The sequence below is a fragment of the Podarcis bocagei genome, assembly GCF_964188305.1.
Source record: "Podarcis bocagei genome assembly, chromosome: W".
Lineage (NCBI taxonomy): Eukaryota > Metazoa > Chordata > Lepidosauria > Squamata > Lacertidae > Podarcis > Podarcis bocagei.
The window spans coordinates 9989555-10015974 of record NC_138131.1 but is presented as its reverse complement, the minus strand read 5'-3'; the positions used below and the strand labels follow the sequence as shown (position 1 = coordinate 10015974).

The 26420-nt window shown below is 44.7% G+C and overlaps 1 protein-coding gene across 4 annotated transcripts in view; it reads left to right on the top strand.

Annotated features, from left to right (window-relative positions):
- LOC308577830 (fragile X messenger ribonucleoprotein 1-like) overlaps positions 1 to 26420 on the top strand; it is a 201500-nt gene that overhangs the window by 45744 nt on the left and 129336 nt on the right. For all 4 annotated transcript variants that reach the window (XM_081178223.1, XM_081178221.1, XM_081178222.1 and 1 more), the window contains one exon: positions 14225 to 14277. In XM_081178223.1, the coding sequence (XP_081034349.1) occupies positions 14225 to 14277 (53 nt within the window). The remainder of the gene's footprint in view (positions 1 to 14224; positions 14278 to 26420) is intronic.

The window sequence follows — 26420 nt, the reverse complement described above, 5'->3', positions numbered from 1 at the left end:
CAAAAATTTGTAAATTCCTGTATAAGAAAGTCAGTCAAATCGTCTTTCTCACGTTCTGGTACAGCCCTGATTCTTAAATTTCTTTGTTTCTCTTTCAATTCGATCATAGACAATGTCAAACCATGGTCCTCCAATTGCTTATATACCGGTGGTATCTTCTCTTGAGTAGCAGTTGCTATATCTTTTGCTTCTTCAGCTATTTTTCGAGTCGAAGCAGATTCCTGTAATAGTTTTTCAATAGACTCTGTATTGGTATTCACCTTCTGTCCCAAATTATTAATACTTGTAGTATTCAGGTCAATTTTAACTGATGCTTCAGCTACTTGTTTATTTGTCTCAGCTACCTGCTTAGCTAAATTTTCCAAAGATTCATTAATTTTTCCAAGTGCATGTGCCAAAACATCTTCAGATGACATAACTTTTGGTTTGACTTGTGGCGGAGCAGCCCCTGATGTCCCAGATGTCCCAGATGCTCCAGATGTTGAAGCCCTTCGCTGCTGCACAGTATCTGTCCGATAGGGTCTGCCAGACCTAGTAGTTTTTTCCTGCGCCAGCTCTATCTTTCCTCTCCCATCTGCCATAACACTCTCATGAGAATTCAAGGTCGCTCCCACAGTTGAAAGTTTGTTTTGAAATGGAATTTTCCTCTAACCCAGTTGTTATTGTAGCAATGTCAAACCTCCTCTAGGGGGACACAGTAACAGCCAAAGCTTGCAACTTTTAAAAGCGAAAATGGTCCTTATAAGTCCCCCGATTCACCGGTAGGCTTTCCACGAAGCGGCATTCCTTATCTAGGGGCAGTCCATTCCCAGGTTTTAGGTAGCGGATTTTAACTTCCTTTCCCCCTCTTTTTTGCAGATAAATACAGTTCAATCCTTCCCCCCTCCTCTCCTGCAGTCCGGAGGGGATACCGCTTTCCAGATGTTAAGATTTAAGTCTTTTTCCAAACGTCTTTCCAAGTTTCCGCTTACAGTCTCTTTGCTTTGATCTATTTACAAGAAAGGAAGGCAGACTTCCTGTTTATACCTTCCCGCTTCGGTGTCGAATTAACTTATTTTTTCTCCTTTTAAATCCAATTTAATCCTACTCACGGGCAGTTGCTTTCAAAGTCCAATTGTCCCAGGAAAAAGTCAGCGCTCTCCGATAACGGCTGTGTGGCTTCACTCTGCGGAAGAAGCAGTCGACTCTCAGCACCGCGCCGCTCACCCCGTTCCGTTCCGGAGCCCTTAAAAAGGGTCCCTTCGCAACTTGGGGGGGGCGCAAATGGTGCCCGCGGAGTCCCCACGTTCACAGGCTTCCCCCGCCTGTGATTTTTAAAGGGCCCCCGCTTTGCCGCAGCGGTAAGACCCCATCCTGCGGAGCTGATCCCTCCGAGACTCAGAGGGAATCCACCATTAACGATGGCGCTGACCCGGAAGTCCTCCCAGCTGCTTCACATTTAATGTAATTGCTTTTAGGCTAGCCATCTTGCTTATCTATTATGTAGGATGATTCCTTGCCAACCCATCTGGGTTGTCCTGCGTCTCACTTTGTGTTGTTTAACGAACCAATGGGGTTGTGCTGACCTAGAGTGTGGTGGGTGGAGGACTAGTGGGATTAGGATCAGATTTGGGTTAAAGAGTGGGGGATAGATTATAGAGAGTATCCTATATGTAGTCATATAGGTGTGTGTAAGGGGTATTTTGGGCCATCTGGCGTTTAGCCGGTTAGTCCTAGGACTCAGCTGGTGTGGATGGCCTTGTTTAGGGGCAGGCCATCCTGTTAGGATATTTCCATTCCACCTTAAAAGGGAGCAGGCTGTGTTAGTATCTCAGCTTACAGTCAGAGGTAACTGGCCCCCCCCAGGCAATTAAGCTGGATACTTGATGACCTCTCCGCTGCGTCTCCCGGCAGGCAAGGTCATAACTCCGGCGATCTCCTCATCAATCAGACGTGAAGAACACACCCTCTGCTACTTTGTTTCTCTCCCTCCCTGCATTGTCCCCAGGGAGGGGAAATGAGACAGACAGGAGTCCTATTTACATGTTTTATTCCTGTCATTCAGCAGTACATAGAAATGCCACTGCACCCTTCAGACTCCATCAGAAGAGTCACAACTCCTCCCCTGTACTTCCAGCACAGGTCACATGACACTCTGAGCTAACATCCGGTGCTCAGTACAGAGAATGGGCTCCACCTTTTCCCCAACAGTACAGTGCAAAACAACAACATCCTGTTTTGCATTCCAGCCATCTGGAGCTGGCTTTTGCCTTGGTGCTTTTTCCTGACATCCTGTTGTGTGTCACAAGCCTGCGTACTTCCTGCTCACAGGGAGTTTCCGTTTTGTATATAGCTTTTGTTTCTGTCTGTTTCCTCAACACAGAGGCAGGCAGTCATGTTTTTCCTTTGTTCTGACCAACGCTGAATAAAGCTGTAAATACGCACTCCTGAGTGAATCTTCCATTGTGGAAACTCTGCGAAAAGGGCGTGCACGAGTCCTGGAATGTGTCTGAGGCCCGTGTCGCTAATTGACTGATGCTGTTCCGATGGGAGTCGAGTTCGTCCAGAGACGACGATGGAGGCCTGCCTGATGAGGCTGCCTGATGCCTCTGACTCCCTGGCAGTATCCCAACACATCCTCCCTGTTGTTTGCAATAGGGGGTGGTCAGTGAGACAGTGTTAAGTGTCTTTGTGATGCCAATGTTGGGTATAGGGTTCATAAGCAGTGTTGCCAATGTTATTAGCAACATGATTGGTATGCTGGGGTGGGGATGTGGGTGTTGGTATGCTCTGGTGCCACCATTGTGCTGATTGGGTGTCAGATTTTAGCCTGTTTGTGGGTTGTTTTATTGAAGTTGGAGAAGTTATTTTTCCTTAGCATGGAGTAGGGGGTGCTGAAAGTGTGGGTTTTGGGTTGTTGTATGGTGGGGAATGTGGTTTGAAGTTGTCTGGACTGGTGTTGGGGTGAGGATCTCTGTGGAGGTGCAGGGCTGGGGGGGTGTTGATGGTGTTGGCTATATTTATGGCCTGGGGGAGGGGGGGAAGGAAGGAAAGGGGGGGAATCACCAGTCCTTCAGTTTGAGGTGTTTTCCGGGTGCTTCATTCAGCTGTGGTTGTTGTTGTAGGGTTGTCTGTGATGTGTTGGTTTGGTTGATCTTGGTCTGTTGTCTTGTGCCGTATGTTCGGCGGGATGCTTTTGTGTGTGGTGGTGGTTGGCTGTGTTGGTTTGCATTGTTGTGTCACTTCTGTTGCTTCTTTTTCCTCTTTACTGTCGTCCAGTTGTTTGGTGTTGTTTCATCGTGGTGGTTGTGACTCACTTGGTGAGTTTGTCAGTTGCCATTCCAGTGGAGGGTTGAGTTTGAGGTTCTTCAGTAGTTGCAGGGCTTCAGGTATGTTGGTAGCTATGTGTTGTGTTGGTTGTTACTATGAGGCGGAAGGGGAAGTCCCATCAGTAATTGATCCCTGCTTGTTGGAGACACTGGGTGCATGGGCGTAGGTTTTTCCTCCAATTTAGGGTGTCCTGAAATAAGTCCTGTAAGGCCAATATGGGGTTGTCTCTGTATTGAAGGCTTGTTGAGTTTCTGAAGTTGTTCCATACCTCTTCTTTCATTTTGTAGCGTGTGAAGCATACAATGATGTCCCGTGGGGGGGGGGGCGTTGGGTTTCGGCATAGGTTTTAGGGCTCTGTGAGCCCTCTCCAGGTTGTCTACCTCGAGTGTCAAATTTGGGATTATATTTTTCAGCCAGCGTACAATTAGATCTGCTGGGCTTTTCTCCTCCACTTTTTCAGGAAACTTGCGGAAGCGGAAGTTGCAGTGTCTACTACGGTCTTCAAGGTCTGCCTGCTTGATATTCATGGCTGCATTTTCCGTTTCTATTATTTCCAGGTGGCTTTCCATTTCAGCCAATTTATTATTCATACGTGTGTTCTCCTTTCGGTACTTCTCCATTATTCTTTCTTGTATTTGGTTCTTGTTTTCTAGAGTTTCCATTTTGGAGGTCATGTCACTGAACGCTTTCAGTAGTTCTCTTAGTCTCATTTTCACTTCCTTCAGTTCTCGTTTTGTTGTTGGGTTGTTGTCATCTTGGGGGGAGGTGTTGTGTTCTTGTGCTGTTTGCCATCTCCCTGGTTGGTGTCATCACAGTCTCGCTGGTGTTTTTGGTTTCAGATCTGCTTGGTGTCCTCTTGGAGCAGGGCGTGTTGTGGCTAAGAGTTGTTGTGGTGGTGGTGGTTCCTGGGTGTCGCTGAGCTGTTGAGCTGAACAAAGCATTGTGGACTGGTGGCTTTTACAGAGCGTCTGGATTAGGCGGTCATTAGTGTCCCGTCTGGGCTGGGCTTCTTGCAGTCTCCTCAACAGTGTTGCCGGGGTGGTGGGGGCAGTCAAGCAGATGAGTAAGCCAACAGACAGACGGTTGACGTAAAGGGGTTGGTAGGCAGGGGTATGAGAGACTGATGGGGTGGGGCCAGAGGGAGGGTGTGTGTTTGGGGGGGTTATTCATGGGTGCACCTGTGTGTACATGTCTGTGCACGGATACTCACAAAAGGAGTATTGGGGTCCAGTTGAGGGTGGAGGGAGGGGTTAGGGGTTTGTGGTAAAGAATTAAGAATTCTGTGTTCAGGAACAGAATCCAACAAAGCAATGTAGAGGTTGAAGGTGAAAAAGGAGGGGAGGAAAGGGGGAGAAGCAGGGGAGGGGAGGGATGGAAGTTAGAGTAAAGTAAAAAGGGGAGAGAGAAAAGGAGGGAAGGAGAAGAAAGAAAGAAAGAAAGGTGGGGGAGAGACAAAGAAAGATGAAAATACTTGGTTGCAGTGGTGGTTCTAGTTATAGTATGAGGTAAAAGACCACTGGGGAGGGAGGATTGCTAATGAAACTGTGTGGGGAGGTACGTGTATGTAGATTTTAGGGTTTGGAGGGTAAGAGGGACTAGAAAAGCAGACTAAATCAAAGAAGGAAGGGGGGGGGGAGGAGATGAGGGATCTGAAGCTGTTGAGGTTGTGATGCCTGGCAGTAGTATTTGTATATCAAATGCCAACAGTAAAAAAGTAGGCTTCGGTGCAGGGAGGGGCGGAAAAGGCTGAGGGTGACGTGACTTTTATGTTGGGGGAGGTACAAAGACCGACCACTCCCAGATTCTACTAGCGACTGAGCCAGCCATGAACTTACGATGCTCTCCACTGTAAATAGTTTGCACCAAGAATAAAGCCTGTAAAAGACAGGTCAGAGTCTTGCCTGGTTACTCTGGTTACAACCACACCAGCATCTGACAAAAATAAAACGAAATACAGAAAATAGGGAAAGTAAGTTAGAGAGTAGCAGATTGTCTGGTAAAAATAAAGTTAAAAAAAATATTGGGAAGGAAAGAGGACAACAGCAACAAAAATGTCCCACCCTATTTTTTGTTGGGGGGGGGGGATAGAAAATGTGTTTTTAAGTAATAAATGGATGTATTTTAAAAATGGTAGTAATAGTAATTTAGTGAAAGGGCTGTAAACTTAGGGAAGGGGGGAAGAAAAAAAGGGTTAAAAATATATGAAAGGAGGAAAAAGATTTATATATTAAAAATAGAGGATAGAGTTAATGATAGTAACTCTATCATTCATATATGTGTGTGTGTGTGTGTGTGTGTATACGGAAAAAAAATGTTTAAAAGGGGGAAATAAACAGCTGCGTGTCTTTTCACGGCTTCCCTTGCCCTCCCGGTGCGCTCTCCTACCTCTCCTCCTTTCCCTTCTTAGCGGCGGCATTGGCGATAGCAGCAACAAGTGTCTTTCTTTGCCCACTATTTCTCTCCTCTTCTCCCCTGCGCCAGCTTCAGGATCTTCTTGGTCCTGGATCATTGCTGGGCAGTCGGCTGAGTGGCTGGGTGTCCTCGCTTTTGTTCCTGGCTTGGCCTGGGGGGAGGGGTTGGCAGCTCCCTCAGTTGGCGTGCCAGCCGCCCCCGGTGCCCTGTCGGTTGTGGCGGTGGCAGCAGCAGTCCCGGCAGTCTGGGAGCCAGCCAGGTAGCCCAATTGGTTCTGGCTGGCTTCAGGAGTTGCTCGCTGCTGTGGCGTCCGCCATGATGCCTCACTGGAAGTCCCTCAAATGAGTATATTTGAGTTTAGGTTATTGTTAGACAAATTATGTCCCAAGGATCTTTACCCAGAGGGCGTCAATTTACTATGTGTAAAAAAGGATTCTACACCACAATCAGGCATAACCAGATTTATTGTCGTAACAGTACTGCACAGGTGACCCCTCAACTCATGCTGTAAAGAAGGAGTATGAATTCCCGCTTGCATCACGCATAATTTGTAACCTAAAACCGTTCGAATATTCCTCCTACAATTCCTATTGGTTCAGAAATTGCAGTTTAGAGGCTTAACAATCTTCCTACATCATATGTCCCTCTATTATGTACCCCCACCAATAACATACATCCCATGTCCATTCAAATTAGCAGATTCTCAAACAGTGGTGTGTTCTATAATATTAATGAAGCGCTTGAGAATGCGTACTAGTTCTTAAACTATCATTTGCTATTTCTCCTTGTTATCTCAAGTCACCTCTAAACTATGAATCTATCACTCTCAGGGTCAGCATGGGCCTTTAACACATTGTTTCATAGATAACACCCTGTTTCTTAGTCTTAATTGCACCCTCTAACAAGGAAAGGAGTTTAGGGTGAATCCTTTGATTCAGCTAACTGCCAACATCTGCTGTGTCTCATTTTAAGTGTCTCCAGCAATTAAACTCAGGTTGTAAAACATTCTTGTGTGCAGATAAACAGTTCTGTGAAGGGGCCCCTCCTTTGGGCTGTTTGTGAACCTCTTTGTTCACAGAACCTTGGTGTCTTAAGGCAGGCATGGTCATTTTTACTATTCCTTACTTAAGAATAAAATTTATTTTTATCCATTTATTCCACAATTACCTAATTAATATTAGGCATGTAATTGTGTGCCCATCAAGTGTTTTTACAATGGAAACATTCAGTAGTTCTTAAAGGTTTTCTGTTTTAGGGCCACTACAGAGGGTTGCTTTTTCTGTGTGGGAGGACTTGTGAAAAGTTTCTAAATTACAGTTCAATAGTTACATTTGCCCTCTATGGGTGTAATCTAGTAATGCTATTGCACAAATTACCTATTGTCAGGGACTGGAATGCAGAGGCTGAGGAGTGGGTGAGATTGCCTCCTCCTCCTTCTGCTGTTGACAGGGAAGAGGGAGAGATTGTTGATTTACAGCCAAGCTATGAGCAAGATAATCAGGCAGAGGCTGGCGAACAGCTTAGTTATGAGGATTTAACAGAAGCAGAAACAGAAATGGGGCAGACTGTGCACACTTTGTTAGACAGCATAGATGATCTGCCTTCCCCTCAAATGTGAAGGTCTTTAAGGATGCAAGAGCAGCGTGTGCAGAGGAATTTGTCAAAGGGAAGACTCCGTAGGAGCAGGTGTTGCTGGGAAAGAGGGAAGGAGGAGTCAGAGTGAGCAACGTCATGGTGGCAAAACATGAATTGTCTGTTATCATAGAGACTGAATAAATCATAATTAAAGCTATCTTGTTTCCTCCTTGAAGCCTTATTTACCTAGGGATCCATTAGCCACGCCATCCCCTGGACCTCGGAGGGAACAAAAGTACCAGGAAAGCAATATCTTCTTTGGAGAAAAAGAGTTTATTGAGATCTGAGCACAGAGTCAAGGTCTGTACTCAGAGACAGCCAACTCGATAGTTCCTAAAAATGTACTGGCTGTAAAGCAAGACATTTCAGCAGACTTTCTTATACCCGCAGACTTGCTTGCTAAACACATTTTTATTGCTTGCTAGACATTCCTGTCTTTCTGCTAAGCCAAGCACTCCCTCCCACCTCCTTGTACACGTGTCTTCTTTTGCTAGCTAAGCTTTCCCTTCGTATCTCTTCTTAAAAGCAGAAGTAAAGCAGGAAACATCTTGCTAGTGGTTTTTCGGTTAACAGCAGTTTCTGGCTGGGCATTACTAAGCAGAAGTAAAGCAGGAAACATCTTGCTAGTGGTTTTTCGGTTAACAGCAGTTTCTGGCTAGGCAGGAAGCGACCTTCTGACCTGTAGCTAGCATCAGCAGTTTCAAGTAGCTGGTTTAGGCTTTTGCAAGCAACTGCAATTTTTGGGCTGTTTTTGACCCTCCTAGCAGAGTGCAGGAATTTACTATGTGTAGACAATATATGAGAGCAACAGAATAAAATATTGATAGAAATCTTTCCCATCTCCCTTTACTCCGTCCTCTTCTTTTGAACAATCTATTACTTAGATTCGTTCTGGGGTAGGGGTCTATATTCTCTCATTACAGCAATCACGCGAGGTCCCATCATGCGAGACATCATCTTTCCCATCATATGTTGCAGGCATTGCATTAAGCAGGGTATACAGAAGCAGAAAAGCAATAGAAGCATTATTGGGCCTATTCTTCCCACAAATACGATACCGTTCATGCCAACAGAAATACGAGAGCATCCATATGACAAGGGCGGTACATATTACTCCTACCCACCAAACCCAATATCTCCATGGTTCCTCCCACCAATATTCAGGGAGTGTGCTCATTGTTGAAGAGCCCACTGATATTTGTGCCCGACTACCTGTTGAGCCTCAAGGATGAGAGCCCACCGGTGAGCTGAGGCTCCCACTATGTGGGTCAATTTTTCTACTAACCCTGTTGGGTGGATTGAACTCTCGTGCTGCCTCCCTAGTGACCAAAGCATATGGAAGCTGAAATCCTGGGGTGGCAATTCTCACTGGCACTTGCTTAGTAATTTCAATGCACACCTGGCTAAGGCTCCCACCCCTGCAATACTTGCATTAAGATAGGTTCTGTCCCATCTATGACCTGGGTTAAGAGTAGGACCTGGTCTATCAAATGAGGTTGGTACAGTGCTCTACCTTCCAGATAACAGTTGACTACCCTCCCACAACAGCAAGAGCGGTCCAGAACTAGATAGATTTCGATCGTCTCTGCAGCTTCCCGTAAGAGCACTGTCCACGCGTGCTGGTCAGTGGTGTGGGAGAGGAGCCACAACGGGGTAGTGGGGTGTCTCAATACGGTAATCTCATCAAACCCCAGTTTCCAATAGCCAAAGAGCACGCCATCTCTTACCACCGGCAAGACGAACCAGTCGTAGCAGAGGCCAGCAGGCCAATAGGGTTGGTATGGTTCGGTAGGGTCAGGGCAATAAGACATAGAGCAAGTCAATAAAGAAAATAAGAGAGAAAAGAGAAAGTCTTTGTAACTGTCCTTGTGATGATTAGTCGCAGGTTCGCGTTGCCCGTGGCCTAACGCTTTTTCCTGGTAGCGTCAGACACAAGGTGATGATCAACTTCAGAGGGTCAGCAGGATTTCTTTTGCAAGTCCAGACACCCTTCTTCAGATGCGTGTGATGTACCCAGGGGATCACCTCGACTACTTCCACTGCAGTTGGGGATGAGGGGGTCGCCAGACGCTGTCACTCAGAGGAACTGGTGAACCGGCTCAGCGGGACTGCCACGGGACTGCAGGTGTACGCTCGAGGGAATACCTGGAAAGGAAGCAAACACACACAACAAACACAGGGATTGCACTTGTTCTTGGGTGATGTGATCTCCCATCTGCCCCAAACTGGCGGGGATGCCTCGGACGAAAGGGGTTGGCCTGCCATATAGAAGTTCAAAGGGTGATAGTTCTCAGTCTCTTGGTTGGCGCACAGGGCACATTTTGGGATATAGCAGCAGTTAGATATAGCAGCAGTTAGTTGAGGTAGAATATTCTCCCAAGATGTGCTTTAGCAGCTGGGCCTCCCAAATGGGTGGACTCGTGGTAATTCTTTACAATTGTGCTGGCCAGATGTTGGGGTACAAAAACACGGCTGTCTGGTCCTTCCTGGAGCGTTGCTCCTTCTTGGCTGGTCCACTGCTGTTCATCAAGGGTGTAGCGTGGTTCCACATCGTCTGGAGTGAGTTCTGGTACCAATATCAAAAGTTCTGGTGGTGCCTCTAAATTGGCTGGAGAACAAATGTCTACGTTGGGGGCGCTGCCTGTGGGCGCCCCTCCCATCCAATTCTTCACCGTGTGTAGAGATATCAGCCTCTGGAGTGATATCAGCAAGGCAGTCGTCACTGGAGGGGATCTTCAGGATGCTGAGACACAGTCCAATCTGAAGCAGCTTTTTCCACTTGAATGTGGTGGACCCAAGGGGTGGTGCCAGTTGTGGGTGTGGAGAGCAGATGGGCCCTTCCATCACGGTTGCAGTGGTGCCTGGGACCAGTCTTATCCACACCTCGTCACCTGGCTCAAACTGGTCACGCAAGGAGTTCGGGCCTGGGTTGAGAGAGAAAATCTCGAGAGAGAGACTGTACATAATTGTTCAATTCCACATCTTGAGCAGGGATAGGTGAAAGCATGCACACATAAGGAACCGGTCTTCCAAACATCACTTCAAAAGGGTGACAAGTGAATACGTTTCAATGGGAGGCTACAAACTCTAAGCAAAGCCAAGGGCAACATGAACACCCAATTAGACCCTGTTTCTTGGGTCAGTGGTTTTTCAAAGTCCTGTTCTTCCTTTCCTATTTTCCAGAACTTTGGGGCCTATATGCAGTACCCACTATCTTCCTTCTTCACTGGCATCAGTGGGGTGTTTCACTGTGATTGGCATTGTTTCAAGATTCCATGTTGAAGCAATCGCTTCAAATGCACCCACACTCCTTCAGCTGCCTGTCGTGGGATGGGGTATTGGTTTTTATCTTCCGCCCATAGTCTAGGGTCAACATCATGAAGCAGGCTAACAGGGAGGATTCCCTCCTCTTCTTTTACCATCATCAAGCACCAATGGTCTCTCAGGGGTATTTCTAAAGAAAACTCTCCTGCTGGTCCAGTTGTCATCATTACTTCCCCCATTGGTTGGGAGGAAATCTGGGCTTGTAATTTTGTTAACAAGTCTTGGCCCAATAAAGAATGGGACACTCTGGTATATACAAAAATTTGTCTAGGCAGCAGGTAACAGACTGCAAAAACGGGGCCTTTTGCGATTTACCTGTGGCTCCAATTATATTAACCACTTGGTTTGTGGGTTTTGTTACAGGCACAGGTAAGACTGAGTGGGCAGCTCCCTTGTTCACCTTCTCCTACCTGTAATAAGGTAGCTAGGTTAAGGGCTGTGGTAACCTGAAACTTCAGGCGTGAATGTAATAACAGCATCTGGCACTTCCTCTTGGAGTTACACAGCTGGTGTCCTGTCCAAACGTGAATTTATCTGCCTTTGTGAGTAGGGTGGCCACTGCCACAATCGCTCTCATACAGGGGGGGGGGCAATCTCTGTTCTGTTGGGGTTAGCTTCTCTGACAAGTATTCGACGGGTTGCTGCCAATTTTTCAGTTTCTGGCATAAGACTCCCTTGGCTACCCCCCTGGTCTTCATCTGTGAACAGGGTAAAAGGCTTCTCGGGGTTTGGATGCCAAGCACTGGGGCTTGTTGTAATGTCACTTTGAGATCCTGAATAGCCTGCTGCTATTCCCTGCCCCATATAAAAGGATCCTTCTCTATTTCCCTAGTTGACTCATGCAGGGGCCAAGCAATGCTTCTGTAATTAGTAGTGAGTCCAGGGGATATTGTTCATCATCATAAGTGGGATTATAGGTTTTAAAAAAATCCCTTCAAACAATTTTACAATCTTTGCTGGATTCTCCTCAAAAGAGGGGTTCTGATTTCTTCAATTACAAACATCTGCACTTGAAAAGGGTATATGCTGTCTGTGGTGCTTTCGTTTGTCCAGCTGGGACAGGGGCTGGTGGATCATAAACCCTCTGAAGGGGCATTTCTCCGGCTGCCTGATCCTTCCTGGTTTTCTCATACTGTCTGTGAGACATAACTCTCTTCGCCACCTGTCCCCACTTACGTTGCCATCTCTTCCTCTTTTCAGGGGTGCAGCATTCTGCTGCCTCAACTAACAAAGGGCTTACATCCAACTTCTTCCTCAAATGGCTTTGCAAAACTCCTTTAGTCTCTTTTTCTGTCTTTCTGTCCACATTTTCTTTCCTTGATTCATATCATCTAGTGTCTTCCTAAACTCCTCGTTATCTTCCTCATCTTCCTCTTCTTCCGTCTCACTATCCTCCTTCGCAGGTCCTCCTCCCCCTACACCAGCACTTCCCTGTGCTTCTTGATTTTGGCCTGGGGGGGGGTTGGAGGGGCTGTTGGTGGAGTGTAAGGTGGTGGCTTAATCACTCCCCCTCCTCATCTTCTGGGTCTTCTAACACCAGAGGCTTCACTGTACAAATCCTGTTCTGTGTTTTGCTGTCACAGCAAGACTTTAGCCATGGTAGATTCTTTTTTACATTGGTCTTCCATGTAAAGATATAGGGGATCTGGTCTGGGTGGACATTTAATATATTTTGCCACAGGGGGTTGATTTGCCACAGGGGGTTGATTAATTGCAAATCAAAGCCACGCAGTTCCCTGGGTTGGCAAGTCCACCTCACATAAAGTTTTGAGTCTCTGTTTTTCAATTTGAATCATCACTCTTCGTGGCTGTTTTCCAGTTATTTAAAAAGCATTCCAGAGGAATACATTGGCTTGCTCCAGACCCTATTTTTTCAGATACTACCGCTCCTAACTGGGTTTCAAAATTCTCTCACACTCCACATGCTACATTTTGTCAGAAAATGCACAACCCTACAATCGCTCGGCCAAGGGGACACTAAGCCTTGGCCCTCATTCAACAATTCATCCACTGGAGTATCTGACACACAACATGTTAACAAAACACTCAATTCCCTCTTCCCCATTCCCTTTCCCAAACCTTTACCAATTCCTTTCCTGGTGGCATTCTTACTGCCGGGCACCCTATTGCCAACTACCAGGTGAGGCTGATCAGGCCTCTGGCCCTTTCCCTCGGGCCCCTAGCCCTTTCCCTCGGGCCCCTAGCCCTTTCCTTCGGGCTTACCTTTTCCGCTGCGGACCTGTCCCCTCGGCGCCGTTCTGTCCTCTTATTCTCCCTCAACCAGATGTCTCCACTCCAGGACGGTGTGGCAATTTCCCCCTACAAACTGGCAGGGTGTGCACCGGAAATGCGAACGCCGATCGGAGCTGTTCACCTTGGTTGAGCCTGGCCCTCCGGTCCGTATTTGGAGAGGGGGCTAATCCCGGACGAGCCCCCAGAGAGATGAAGCCTTATTTACCTAGGGATCCATTAGCCACGCCATCCCCTGGACCTCGGAGGGAACAAAAGTACCAGGAAAGCAATATCTTCTTTGGAGAAAAAGAGTTTATTGAGATCTGAGCACAGAGTCAAGGTCTGTACTCAGAGACAGCCAACTCGATAGTTCCTAAAAATGTACTGGCTGTAAAGCAAGACATTTCAGCAGACTTTCTTATACCCGCAGACTTGCTTGCTAAACACATTTTTATTGCTTGCTAGACATTCCTGTCTTTCTGCTAAGCCAAGCACTCCCTCCCACCTCCTTGTACACGTGTCTTCTTTTGCTAGCTAAGCTTTCCCTTCGTATCTCTTCTTAAAAGCAGAAGTAAAGCAGGAAACATCTTGCTAGTGGTTTTTCGGTTAACAGCAGTTTCTGGCTGGGCATTACTAAGCAGAAGTAAAGCAGGAAACATCTTGCTAGTGGTTTTTCGGTTAACAGCAGTTTCTGGCTAGGCAGGAAGCGACCTTCTGACCTGTAGCTAGCATCAGCAGTTTCAAGTAGCTGGTTTAGGCTTTTGCAAGCAACTGCAATTTTTGGGCTGTTTTTGACCCTCCTAGCAGAGTGCAGGAATTTACTATGTGTAGACAATATATGAGAGCAACAGAATAAAATATTGATAGAAATCTTTCCCATCTCCCTTTATCCTGGCTCCTTGAAACCATCTGGAGAGGAGCGGGGGAATTCCTCATATTCACTATGTTCTAACTAGAAATGCTGTATGGTGATATTCAAATGCCCAGAAAATGAAGTGTAGTAAAGATGTTCTGGGGTGACTGGATGGTAATTCCACAAGAATGATAACTTTAAATCAACATTTTTGCTGTAACGTATTAGTCATAATATGGATTTCATGTCTATCTTTTAGTAGCCTTCTGCGTTTTCACTGTTAGCTTCCATGCATGTAACATGCTTATGGTGTGCATAAATTCTTAGCATATTCAATAACCTACTATATTTTGCCAGTTAGTTACATTTAGAACAAGTGTTTTGAGCTTCCATATTGTAGCATTAATATTTGTAATTAACATGTTAATATTAATATTTGTTGTAAATTCTCTTTTGCAGGCTTTTGTGAAGGATGTACATGAAGATTCAATAACTGTTTCATTTGAAAATAAGTACGTATGGTCCTGCTACTGACTAGTATAGTTGTAAATGATGTAATTGTGAATTGTATATAATCTGCTAATGCAGCAGTATTGGGGTAGTGTATAAACTTAAATAAGCTAATACTTAGAGCTTGATTTGGATGTTTCTCGTGTAGCTTGCAGATGCTTATGGAGGTGATTGCATGCCATTGCTATGATTAATAATGAATAATGTTCTGAAACCGATTTATTTTTATGTTTAGCACTTTGTGTCAAGAATGTTTCATTGAAACATGTTTTGATTTTTAAATAATAATTTGTGTTAGCTTAAAATAGCACTTCAGGTGTTCGTATAAAGGGTCATTCCATATCAAGTGATCCAATTTTTTTAGCTCATGTCACCCAGTTTTCTGTGAGTGTCTGAGGGCCCGGGGCGGGGCCTGAAGCCTCACAAGGACTGCTCTGCTGCCCAGGAGGACTCCCCTGTGTGAGTGCCTGCTCTTGCCACTTACCATCTGGCCCAGGGCGGGCCCTGAAGCCTCAAAAGGACTGCTCTGCTGCCCAGGAGGACTCCCCTGTGTGAGTGCCTGCTCTTGCCAATTACCATCTGGCCCAGGGTGGGGCCTGAAGCCTCACAAGGACTGCTCCTGCCACTTACTATCTGGCCCAGGGTGGGGCCCCACAAGGACGGTTGTTGCCACTGATGCTGCTGCTGCCCAGGAGGACCCGGAGGGGTGCAGAGTTCTTTTTAACATGTTTTAAAATTTTCCCTTTCCTTTAGATTTTTAAAATATGGGGGTGGGATGGATGTTTGGGTGGGCTTGGGAATTTGTTAGATTTTGATGAATTTGTAATTTTTGCAGTTTTTATTTGTATTGTTTTATTGTTTTTTGGGATGTTGTTGTTTCTTGTTTTTATTGTTTTAAGGTTTTATTGTTTTAGGCTGCGAAAGAATAACATTAATTGCCATCATAGAATCATAGAGTTGGAAGAGACCACAAGGGCCATCGAGTCCAACCCCCTGCCAAGCAGGAAACACCATCAGAGCACTCCTGACATATGGTTGTCAAGCCTCTGCTTAAAGACCTCCAAAGAAGGAGACTCCACCACACTCCTTGGCAGCAAATTCCACTGTCGAACAGCTCTTACTGTCAGGAAGTTCTTCCTAATGTTTAGGTGGAATCTTCTTTCTTGTAGTTTGGATCCATTGCTCCGTGTCCGCTTCTCTGGAGCAGGAGAAAACAACCTTTCTCCCTCCTCTATGTGACATCCTTTTATATATTTGAACATGGCTATCATATCACCCCTTAACCTCCTCTTCTCCAGGCTAAACATGCCCAGCTCCCTTAGCCGTTCCTCATAAGGCATCGTTTCCAGGCCTTTGACCATTTTGGTTGCCCTCCTCTGGACACATTCCAGTTTGTCAGTGTCCTTCTTGAATTGTGGTGCCCAGAACTGGACACAGTACTCCAGGTGAGGTCTGACCAGAGCAGAATACAGTGGCACTATTACTTCCCTTGATCTAGATGCTATACTCCTATTGATGCAGCCCAGAATTGCATTGGCTTTTTTAGCTGCCGCATCACACTGTTGGCTCATGTCAAGTTTGTGGTCAACCAAGACTCCTAGATCCTTTTCACATGTACTGCTCTCAAGCCAGGTGTCACCCATCTTGTATTTGTGCCTCTCATTTTTTTTGCCCAAATGCAATACTTTACATTTCTCCCTGTTAAAATTCATCTTGTTTGTTTTTGCCAAGTTCTCTAATCTGTCAAGGTCGTTTTGAAGTGTGATCCTGTCCTCTGGGGTGTTAGCCACCCCTCCCAGTTTGGTGTCATCTGCAAATTTGATCAGGATGCCCTTGAGTCCATCATCCAAGTCGTTGATAAAGATGTTGAATAAGACCGGGCCCAAGACAGAACCCTGTGGCACCCCACTAGTCACTCTTCTCCAGGATGAAGAGGAACCATTGATGAGCACCCTTTGGGTTCGGTCAGTCAGCCAGTTACAAATCCACTGAGTGGTAGCATAGTCAAGACCGCATTTTACCAGCTTCTTTACAAGAATATCATGGGGCACCTTGTCAAATGCCTTGCTGAAATCAAGGTAGGCTACATCCACTGCGTTCCCTTCATCTACCAGGCTTGTAATTCTGTCAAAAAATGAGATCAGGTTAGTCTGACATGACTTATTTTTCAGAAATCCATGCTGACTATTGGTGATCACAGCATTCCTTTCTAGGTGCTCACAGACTGTTTGCTTAATGATCTGCTCCAGAATCTTCCCTGGTATTGATGTCAGACTGACTGGGCGGTAATTCTTTGAGTCCTCTCTTTCCCCCTTTTTGAAAATAGGGACAACATTTGCCCTCCTCCAGTCTGCCGGGACTTTGCCTGTTCTCCAGGAATTCTCAAAGATGACTGTCAGTGGTTCTGAGATCACATCTGCCAGTTCTTTGAAGAAGAAGAAGAAGAAGAAGAGTTTGGATTTGATATCCCGCCTTTCACTCCCCTTCAGGAGTCTCAAAGCGGCTAACATTCTCCTTTCCCTTCCTCCCCCACAACAGACACTCTGTGAGGTGAGTGGGGCTGAGAGACTTCACAGAAGTGTGACTGGCCCAAGGTCACCCAGCAGCTGCATGTGGAGGAGCGGAGACACGAACCCGGTTTCCCAGATTACGTGACTACCGCTCTTAACCACTACACCACACTGGCTCTTGGATGCAGTTCATCTGGCCCCTGGAGACTTGAATACAACTAAAGTAGCCAAGTATTCTTGTACTATCTCCTTAGTTATTCTGGGCTGTGTTTCCTTTGCTGAATCATTTGCTCCAAATTCTTCAGGTCGGGCATTGTTTTCTTTATCGGAGAAGACTGAGGCAAAGAAGGCATTGAGGAGTTCAGCCCTTTCTGTGTCCCCTGTTTGCATTTCACCATCTTCTCCTCTGAGTGACCCCACTGTTTCTTTGTTCTTCCTTTTGCTACGAACATACCCATAAAAGCCTTTTTTGTTGCTTTTAACCTCTCTAGCAAGCCTGAGTTCATTCTGTGCTTTAGCTTTTCTGACTTTGTGTCTACACGTGCTGGCTATTTGTTTGAATTCCTCTTTGGTGGTTCCCCCCTTTTCCATTTTTTGTACACATCCTTTTTTAATCTTAACTCAGTTTAAATTTCTTTAGATAGCCACCCTGGCTTCTTTTTTTATATATATATATAAATTTTTATTGGTTTTACAAAATTTTTAGAACAATACAAACGTATAATAAGACATACAAACACGTATAGTTTCATAACTTTTTTTTCCATAAACCTTGTTTCTCGGACTCCCCCATACCTCTCCTTTCTGCATCCCAATGTCCAAAGTTTTCCAGCAACTTCCAAATAGTTCTGTCAAACATATGTCTTCTTAATCTTTCCTTCAGTCTAATCTTATATCGCTGTAACCCTTTCTTTCTCAAAACCTCGACATTCTAACATTCATCAAGTTTATAATAGTCCTTAAGATAGATTTTAAATTTCTTCCATTCTTCTTCTGCCGTCTCCTTCCCCTGGTCGCGGATTCTGCCAGTCATCTCAGCCAATGTCATATAGTCCATCACTTTCATCTGCCATTCTTCCAGAGTGGGTAGATCTTGTGTCTTCCAATACTTTGCGATGAGTATTCTTGCTGCTGTCGTAGCATACATAAAGAAAATTCTATCTTTCTTTGGCACCAATTGGCCGACAATGCCCAAGAGAAAGGCCTCTGGTTTCTTAGGGAAAGTACATTTAAGTACCTTTTTCATTTCATTATATATCTTTTCCCAGAAAGCCTTAATCTTTGGGCACGTCCACCAAAGGTGGTAAAAAGTGCCCTCGGTTTCTTTACACTTCCAACACTTATTGTCAGGCAAATGGTATATTTTTGCTAGCTTGACTGGGGTCATGTACCACCTGTAAATCATTTTCATAATATTTTCCTTTAAGGCATTACATGCCGTAAATTTTATACCGGTGTTCCACAACCATTCCCAGTCAGCAAACATGATGTTATGACCAATATCCTGTGCCCACCATCTAGGGGTTTTGTTTTCCAACAAGTCTTTATATCTTATCCAAACATTAAACAACGCTTTTCTGACAATGTGATTTTTGAAGGCCCTATGCACTTTGATTTTATCATACCATAGATATGCATACCAACCAAATGTATTATTGAAGCCTTCTAAATCCAAGGTATCTGTGTTCTCGAGGAGCATCCACTCTTTCAGCCAGCAAAACGCTGCTGCTTCATAGTACAGTTTTAAGTCCGGCCGGGCAAATCCCCCTCTTTCTTTTGCATCTGTAAGTACTTTAAATTTTATTCTGGGCTTTTTGCCCTGCCAGACAAATTTCGCAATGTCTTTCTGCCACCTCTTGAAACAGTCCATCTTGTCGAGAATCTGCAAAGTTTGAAACAAAAATAACATTCTAGGCAATACATTCATCTTAATAACTGCAATTCGGCCTAACATTGACAATTTCAAATTTAACCATATTTCTAGATCTTTTTTAATTTCTGACCAACATTTTTCATAGTTGTCTTTATACAAGTTCAAGTTTTTTGATGTCAGGTGAACCCCTAGGTATTTCACCTTCTTAACCACTGTCAAACCTGTCTCTTCTTGGAATTTGTCCTTCTCCATGACTGTTAATTTTTTTTCTAAGACTTTAGTTTTTTGTTTGTTCAGTTTGAAGCCGGCTACCTGGCCAAATTGTTGAATTATCTCCCAAACCCTTTTCGTACTAGTGTCTGGCTCTTGTAAGGTCAATACTAAGTCATCTGCAAAGGTCCTTAACTTGTAATGTTTAGCTCCGACCTGTACACCTTTAACCTGCTGGTCATTTCTAATCATATTCAGCAACACCTCCAGAACAGAAATGAAAAGCAATGGGGAAATTGGGCACCCCTGTCGTGTTCCTTTTTCTATCTTAAGTTCCTCAGTTATCACATTATTTACAATCAGCTTAGCTTTTTGTTCAGAATATATCGCACCCATACTGTTCTCAAATCCTTGGCCTACCCCCATCCCATGAAGATTCTTTTTCATAAAACTCCAAGAAATATTGTCAAAGGCTTTCTCCGCATCCACAAAAATCAGCACTGCTTTGGTGTTTATGTTCACCTCTAGCAGTTCCAAAATGTCTATTATATTCCTTACATTGTCTGATAAATGCCTTTTTGGGAGAAAGCCTGCTTGGTCCTTATGAATCTTCTCCATCAACACTCTTTTAAATCTTTTTGCCAAAATGTCTGCAAAGATTTTGTAATCCACATTAAGTAATGATATTGGGCGGTAGTTCTTCAGTTGAGTCTTTTCAGTCTCTGTCTTTGGTATGAGTGTAATATAAGCTTCTTTCCACGACTCTGGTGCCTTTCCCCCCTCTAAAATCTCGTTGCAGACTTCCTTTAACGGTTGAACCAACCACTCCTTCAAAGATTTGTAATATCTGGAAGTCAGTCCGTCTGGTCCTGGAGATTTGCCCAGTTGCATGTCCTGAATGGCACCCTCTATCTCTTGTTCTGTTATTCTCTGGTTTAAATCCACCTTGCTTTGATGAGAGATTTTTTGTAATCCATATTTATTAAGGAATACATCTATGTCCTCTTCAATTTGTGGCCCTTGAGAGTATAGTTTTTTAAAATAGCTCAAAAAACAGTTTCTAATCTCGTTGGGTTTAGATATATTCTTTCCATCCACTTCTAGGCTTGTAACTGTATTTAGTTTCTGCCTTTTCTTCAATTGCCAAGCCAGAAGTTTACCACATTTATCTGCCGATTCAAATGTCTTTTGTTTCATTTGCTTTATCTTCCATTCAATCTCTTGATTCATCAATTCCATATATTGTGTTTGATATAACTTGATCTCTCTCAAAATCTCCTGGGACTTTGGTTTTGATCTTAATTTTTTCTCTCCTTCTTTTATCTTTTCCAAAATCTTTTCCTTCTTCTCATTCTGCTTTCTCTTTTTTATTGAATTTTGTTGAATCAGAAATCCTCGCATCACAGCTTTGCTTGCGTCCCAGATCACTCTTTTTTCCACATCGGCCTTTAGATTTATTTCAAAATAGTCCTTTAAAGTTTTTTGGGCCTTCATGTGGATCTCCTTATCTCGAAACAGGGTGTCATTCATCCTCCATCTAAATTGACCAGTTGTTGTAAGTTTCATTTCCATCTTCACGGCGTTATGGTCGGAGCAAGTTTTTGGGCAGATTTCTACCTTCTTAATCTTTGGAGCCATCCCACTAGTGATCCAAATTTGATCAATTCTGGTCCAGGTCATCATTGCTTGAGAGAAAAATGTTCCCTCTCTCTCAAGAGGGTTCCTCGTTCTCCATATGTCTATTAGGTCCATATTTTCAGTCATTTCAAAGAAGGTCTTCGGAAGTCTCCCTTCCTTGGAGATTGTCAGTCTTTGTGCCTTGTCCATATTTGTAGAAACCACACCGTTCATAGCTCCCATAATTATTACATTGTAATCAAAATAATCCATCAGAGTTTCATGAAGCTTCTTAAAGAATTCCGCCTTGCCTTCATTTGGTGCATAAACTCCAACTATTAAAATTTTTTCTCCTTGTGCTTGTATTTCAACTGCCAGGTATCTTCCTTATTCATCTTTAAACATCATTTTTGGAGCCCATTTCTCTTTTACATAAATCACAACTCCTCTTTTCTTGACTTTGTCTGATGAAATAAATTCTTGTCCTAGTCTTTTATTTATAAGTAGTTTCCTGTGTACCCTGGTTACATGGGTTTCTTGTAGGCAAATCAAGTCCAATTGTTCTCTTTTCAAAATATGAAACACTTGGCGTCTCTTCAAAGGCATGTTCAGCCCATTACAATTCCAACTAAGGAATTGCAGGGCCATCTTATTATTTTTCTGTTACTCCTCCAACCGCTCCAAGTTGTTGGAGCTGATGGTGGTGGGTTAAGTCCAAACGGTAGGTTCAGAATATCTAGTGCTCTCCTTTGTTCTGCAATTGGATCCACCGTTCCCTTCTGTAGGTCCTCTTGGTTTCTCTCCAAAAACTTCTCTTTATCTTGAATTGTCTTTATTTTCACCTTCTTTCCCTTGTAGTTAAAGGACAGTCCTTGTGGGAACTCCCACCTAAAGAGGATGTTGTTCTTCTTCAGCAGGTAGACCAGATCCTTATAGAAGGTTCTCACCTCCAAGATATATTTAGGGATGTCTTTAAAAATTTGTATAGGTGAATTTTCAATTTCCAAGGCCTTTTGGTAATGTAGTTTTAATATTTTGTCTCTTTCTTCCTTGGATCTAAGGGTAATCAAGCAATCCCTCGGGGTCTTTTTGTTCAGTCTCCTGCCCAATCTAAATGCTGTTGTTATCTTAAATTCTTCCTCCTCCAAATCTTCCCAAAAGTCAGTAAACTTTTGTGTTGGGAACTCCGCAAGGCTGTCCCCTTCGCTCTCGGGAATTAGTCTTAATTTCAGATTTCTTTCCTTTCTCTGTAATTCCATCAAAGACAAAGTTGCATCATGTTCATAAACCTTTTTAGCAATCGGTTCCAGCTTCTCCTGTGTCTCTCCGGCAATGCTTCTGGCGTCCTCTGCAATTTTACGTGTTGCAGAATTTTCTTCAATCAACCTGTTTATAGATTCTGTATTACTTGTCACACTTTTTGTGTTCAAGTCCAATCTCGCTGTTAGTTCTGTTAATTTCTGTGTATTTTCTGTACTCTGCTTTGTCAAAGTCTCCAAAGACTGATTTATCTTGAGTAACGCCTGTGTCACTGACTCCATGGAGGCAGCTGTCACTTTTTCTTGTCCTGCTGTTCCTGTAGGAGTTAAACTTGAAATTGAGCCTCTTTTCTTTTGTTGCTGTTGTTGCTGCTTAGCTTTGGCTCTGGTGGTTATCTCTTCTGCTGAGCCACTCATGTCCCAAGGACGTTCCCACAAAAACAATTCCCTGATGGAAAATCCCACTGTCTTAAATCGTTACAACCGTTACTTTCAGCCCTCTAGGGGGAGCAAAACAAAGTGTCCAAGTGAGGAAACAAAAAAAATTAAGAGCAAATATATCAGGAGGCTTAAAAATATATGCTGTGACACTTTTTCCAGTAGATACTCTTTCAACACACTCCAATATACTGTAGCAGCAAAGTCTTAAAACTTTGTATCAAACAAAACTTCAACCATGTAACTTTCCCAGAAGTTTAAAAACAATTCAGTTCAGTGCCCTAATGTCTTATTTGGCAGTCCGTTTCCAGGTATTAAGACAGCGGAAGGCTTTTTTCTTTTAGATAAATCATGCAGGTTCCTAATGTCCCTTCTTCCTCCCCTCTGCCCTGCTTGCTAGAGGGGAAATCTAAATCCAATGTCAGATTTAAGTAATCCAAAAATCCTTCATACGGATACAGCTTTAAAGTTCCGTTGCTTTAGCTGTCATGCAGTCGGGGGAAGGCAGACTTCCTTAATTTTCACCTTCCCCGTTTTTCAGCCGAATTTCAGATTTAAAATTTTTCAAATTGACGTTCAGTCTTACTCACAGGTTTTTCAGTCCCAAATTTACAGGAAGGAATCGGCGCTCTCCGTTCATGGCGACGCGGCTTCACTCTGCGGGCTGGGTAGCGACTCTCAGCACCGCGCTCTCCCGATGCCGTTCTGGAGCCTTTAAAAAGGCTCTTTCTGCAGTAAGGGGGGGCGCTTCTGGTGCCCACCGAGTCTCCTTGTTCACAGGCTTCCGCGCCTGTGATTTTAGGGGTCCCCCGCTTGCCGTAGCGGGACAGACCCGAACTCGCAGAGCAGTCCTCCTCCGGAGCTCGGAAAGAGGACCGCCATTAACGCTGGCGCCGACCGGAAGTCTCCCACCCTGGCTTCTTTAGGCACCTTCCATGTTTCTGTCTCATTGGTATTGCCTGACGTTGTGCTTTTACTATCTCCCTCTTAACAAACTCCCAGCCATCATGAACTCCCTTTCCTTTTAAGTATTACTGTCCATGGGATCTCACCCAGCACTTCCCTAAGTTTTATGAAGTTGGCTTTCTTAAAGTCAAGAAATTGAGTCCTAGTATGCTTGGCTGCTCCTTTCCGCTGTATAGTAAACTTCAGAAGAGCATGATCACTCGCGCCTAATGATCCTTCCACTTCTACCCCACTAACCAGGTCATCAACATTGGTTAGGACCAGATCTAAAATGGCTGTTCCTCTTGTTGCTTCTCCCACTTTCTGGACAATGAAGTTGTCTGCAAGGCCAGTGAGGAATCTGTTTGACCTTATGCTCTTGGCTGAGTTTGACATCCAACAAATATCCGGGTAATTGAAGTCCCCCATTACTACTATCTCCCTTCCTTTTGCATGCTTGGCCATCTGTTCCAGGAAGGCATCATCTATGTCCTCCGTTTGGCTTGGGGATCTATAGTAAACTCCCACAATGAGGTCTCTGTTATTCTTCTCTCCCTTAATTTTGACCCAAATGCTCTCACTTTGGCTTTGAGGTTCTAAATCTTGGATCTCTTCACAGGTATACACATCCCTGACATATAACGCCACTCCTCCTCCTTTCTTGTATGGTCTGTTTCTCTGAAATAGATTGTATCCCCTCATTTTTACATTCCAATCGTGGGACTTATCCCACCAGGTTTCAGTGATGCCTATTATGTCATATTTAGTTTGCTGTACCAAGAGCTCAAGCTCATCTTGCTTATTTCCCATGCTTTGCGCATTAGTGTACAGACATTGAAGTCCATTAATCATTCCCCCGTGTCTCTTATTTAAGGATTTTTTCCTCCCACCACTAGGTCTGCGTGCTGTTTGCTCCATTTGGTCTATGACATTTGGATGATCATCGATTGATAGACTCCTACCTTCAGGAGCACTGTCTCCGTCCCCCACATTAGTCAGTTTAAAGCCCTCCTGATGAGGTTTCTGAGATTTTTGGCAAAAACATTTCTTCCAACCGTTGTGAGGTGCAGCCCATCGCTTGCCAGAAGTCCATCTTCAAGAAACTGCAGTCCGTGATCTAAGAATCCAAACCGTTCCTGTTTACACCATTTGCGAAGCCAGCTGTTCACTTCCACAATTTTTCCCTCTCTCCCTGGGCCACGTCGTTCAACTGGGAGGACAGATGAGATGACAATTTGTGCATTTAGTTGCTTCAATTTCCTGCCGACAGCCTCGTAGTCTCTTTTGATCTTCTGGAGGCTATTGCTTGCAGTGTCATTGGTTCCCACATGAACCAAGAGGAAGGGGTATTTGTCAGTGGGTTTTATGATTCCTTGCAGTCGTTCAGTTACATCTTGGATCTTAGCCCTGGGGAGACAGCACACTTCCCGAGACATCTTGTCAGGCCCACAGATCACTGCTTCTGTTCCCCTCAGTAGGGAATCCCCTATCACCACTACACGCCTCCTCTTAGGTTTGGTCGGGGTTCTTCCGTGAGCTGTCCATTCCAAGGATCTTCTGCACATTCCCTGAGGACTGACTTTGCTGCTCGTCTTCATATACCTGATCGACTGTAATGAGGGCGAGATCCTCAAATGGAGTCTGCTCTTCGTCTTCCATGCTAGGGGAGAGAACCTCAAAGTGATTGTGTATTTCTAAACAATCAGAGCGAACCCTGGGCCTCCTACTTCTTTGAGTCACGTTTCTCCATATATCTGGCTCCTGTGTTGGTGAACTAGCCTCCTTCTCAGGGGAGTCCCCTGTCTCCTCCTTGGTGGAGACGGTGTTCTCTGTTGCTTCCAAGAAGAGCTCCAGCTCTCTAATTCTTTGGAGCGTAGCTACACGTTCCTCCAGTTGCTGGACTTTGTCTTTTAAGAGGGCAATCAACATGCAATTGCTGCAGGTAAAGCTGCCTGCAACCTTTGGCAAGATGGCAAACATTGCGCAGGAACCGCAGGCGACTGCAGCTGTTCCCTCCCCCTCCATCTTGAGAACGTGTCGTTGGGGGTGGCTACAGTGGTCCTCCATCATAAAAAGCGTGAAGACAGGACAAATAACTCCCCCCCACAAAAAACAACAACCTAGGTCTCCCCCAACAAATGTTTGAGACTAGCTCCCCTAAATCTAAAAGATGGATCAAACTGCGTGCGCCGCTGCCCTGCTAGCTCTGATAAGCTCCTCCCACAGCTAATCACCTGCCTCAACAGAAACCCTGCCCCCTCTGACCTTTGCACAGGGAGAACAGCTAATCAGCCACAAAGAAACACACACACACCAGAAAACCCTTTTTGCACCTTCTTCTGCCACTGCCCTGCTAGCTCTGATAAGCTCCTCCCACAGTTAATCACCCGCCTCAACAGAAACCCTGCCCCCTCTGACCTTTGCACAGGGCGAGCAGCTAATCAGCCACAAAGAAACACACACACACACACACAAGAAAACCCTTTTTGCACCCGGTGCTATACCAGCTGCACTGGCTCCCGGTGGAGTACAGGATCAGGTTTAAGGTGCTGGTTTTAACCTTTAAAGCCCTATACGGCCTAGGACCCTCGTACCTACGGAGCCGCCTCTCCTGGTATGCCCCACAGAGAAACTTACGGTCTTCAAATAAAAACATCTTGAAGGTCCCAGGCCACAGAGAAGTTAGGCTGGCCTCAACTAGAGCCAGGGCTTTTTCGGCTGTGGCTCCGATCTGGTGGAACGCTCTGTCACAAGAGACTAGGGCCCTGCAGGACTTGACATCTTTCCGCAGGGCCTGCAAGACAGAGCTGTTCCACCAGGCCTTTGGCCAGGGCACAGCCTGACTCCCTCCCTCGGCAGTCTTCACGGAGCTCTGGCCCAATGGTTGCCAGTGGCTTGATTTGAATTTATTTTATAATGAATGATTTTAGAGTGTTGTTTGTGCTGTACTTTTGTGCTGTTTTATTGTTGTTAGCTGCCCTGAGCCCGGCTTCGGCTGGGGAGGGCGCGATATAAATAAAATTTATTATTATTATTATTATTATTATTATTGTTATTATTATTATTATGTACAGTTGTTGAATGGTCAAAACTAAGTCTACATCTAAAATTTTAATTTTTTATCCCATCCCGTTTGTGAGTTATGAGGGTTTGAAATCCCCCCCCCAAAAAAAATGACAGTTTTGGCCTTGCTGGTCAACACAAAAACCTTAACTTAGTTTTGATCATTCAAAACATGTACACACATATGAACACACATGTACAAAATATTAAGAAAACTGGATGACATGAGG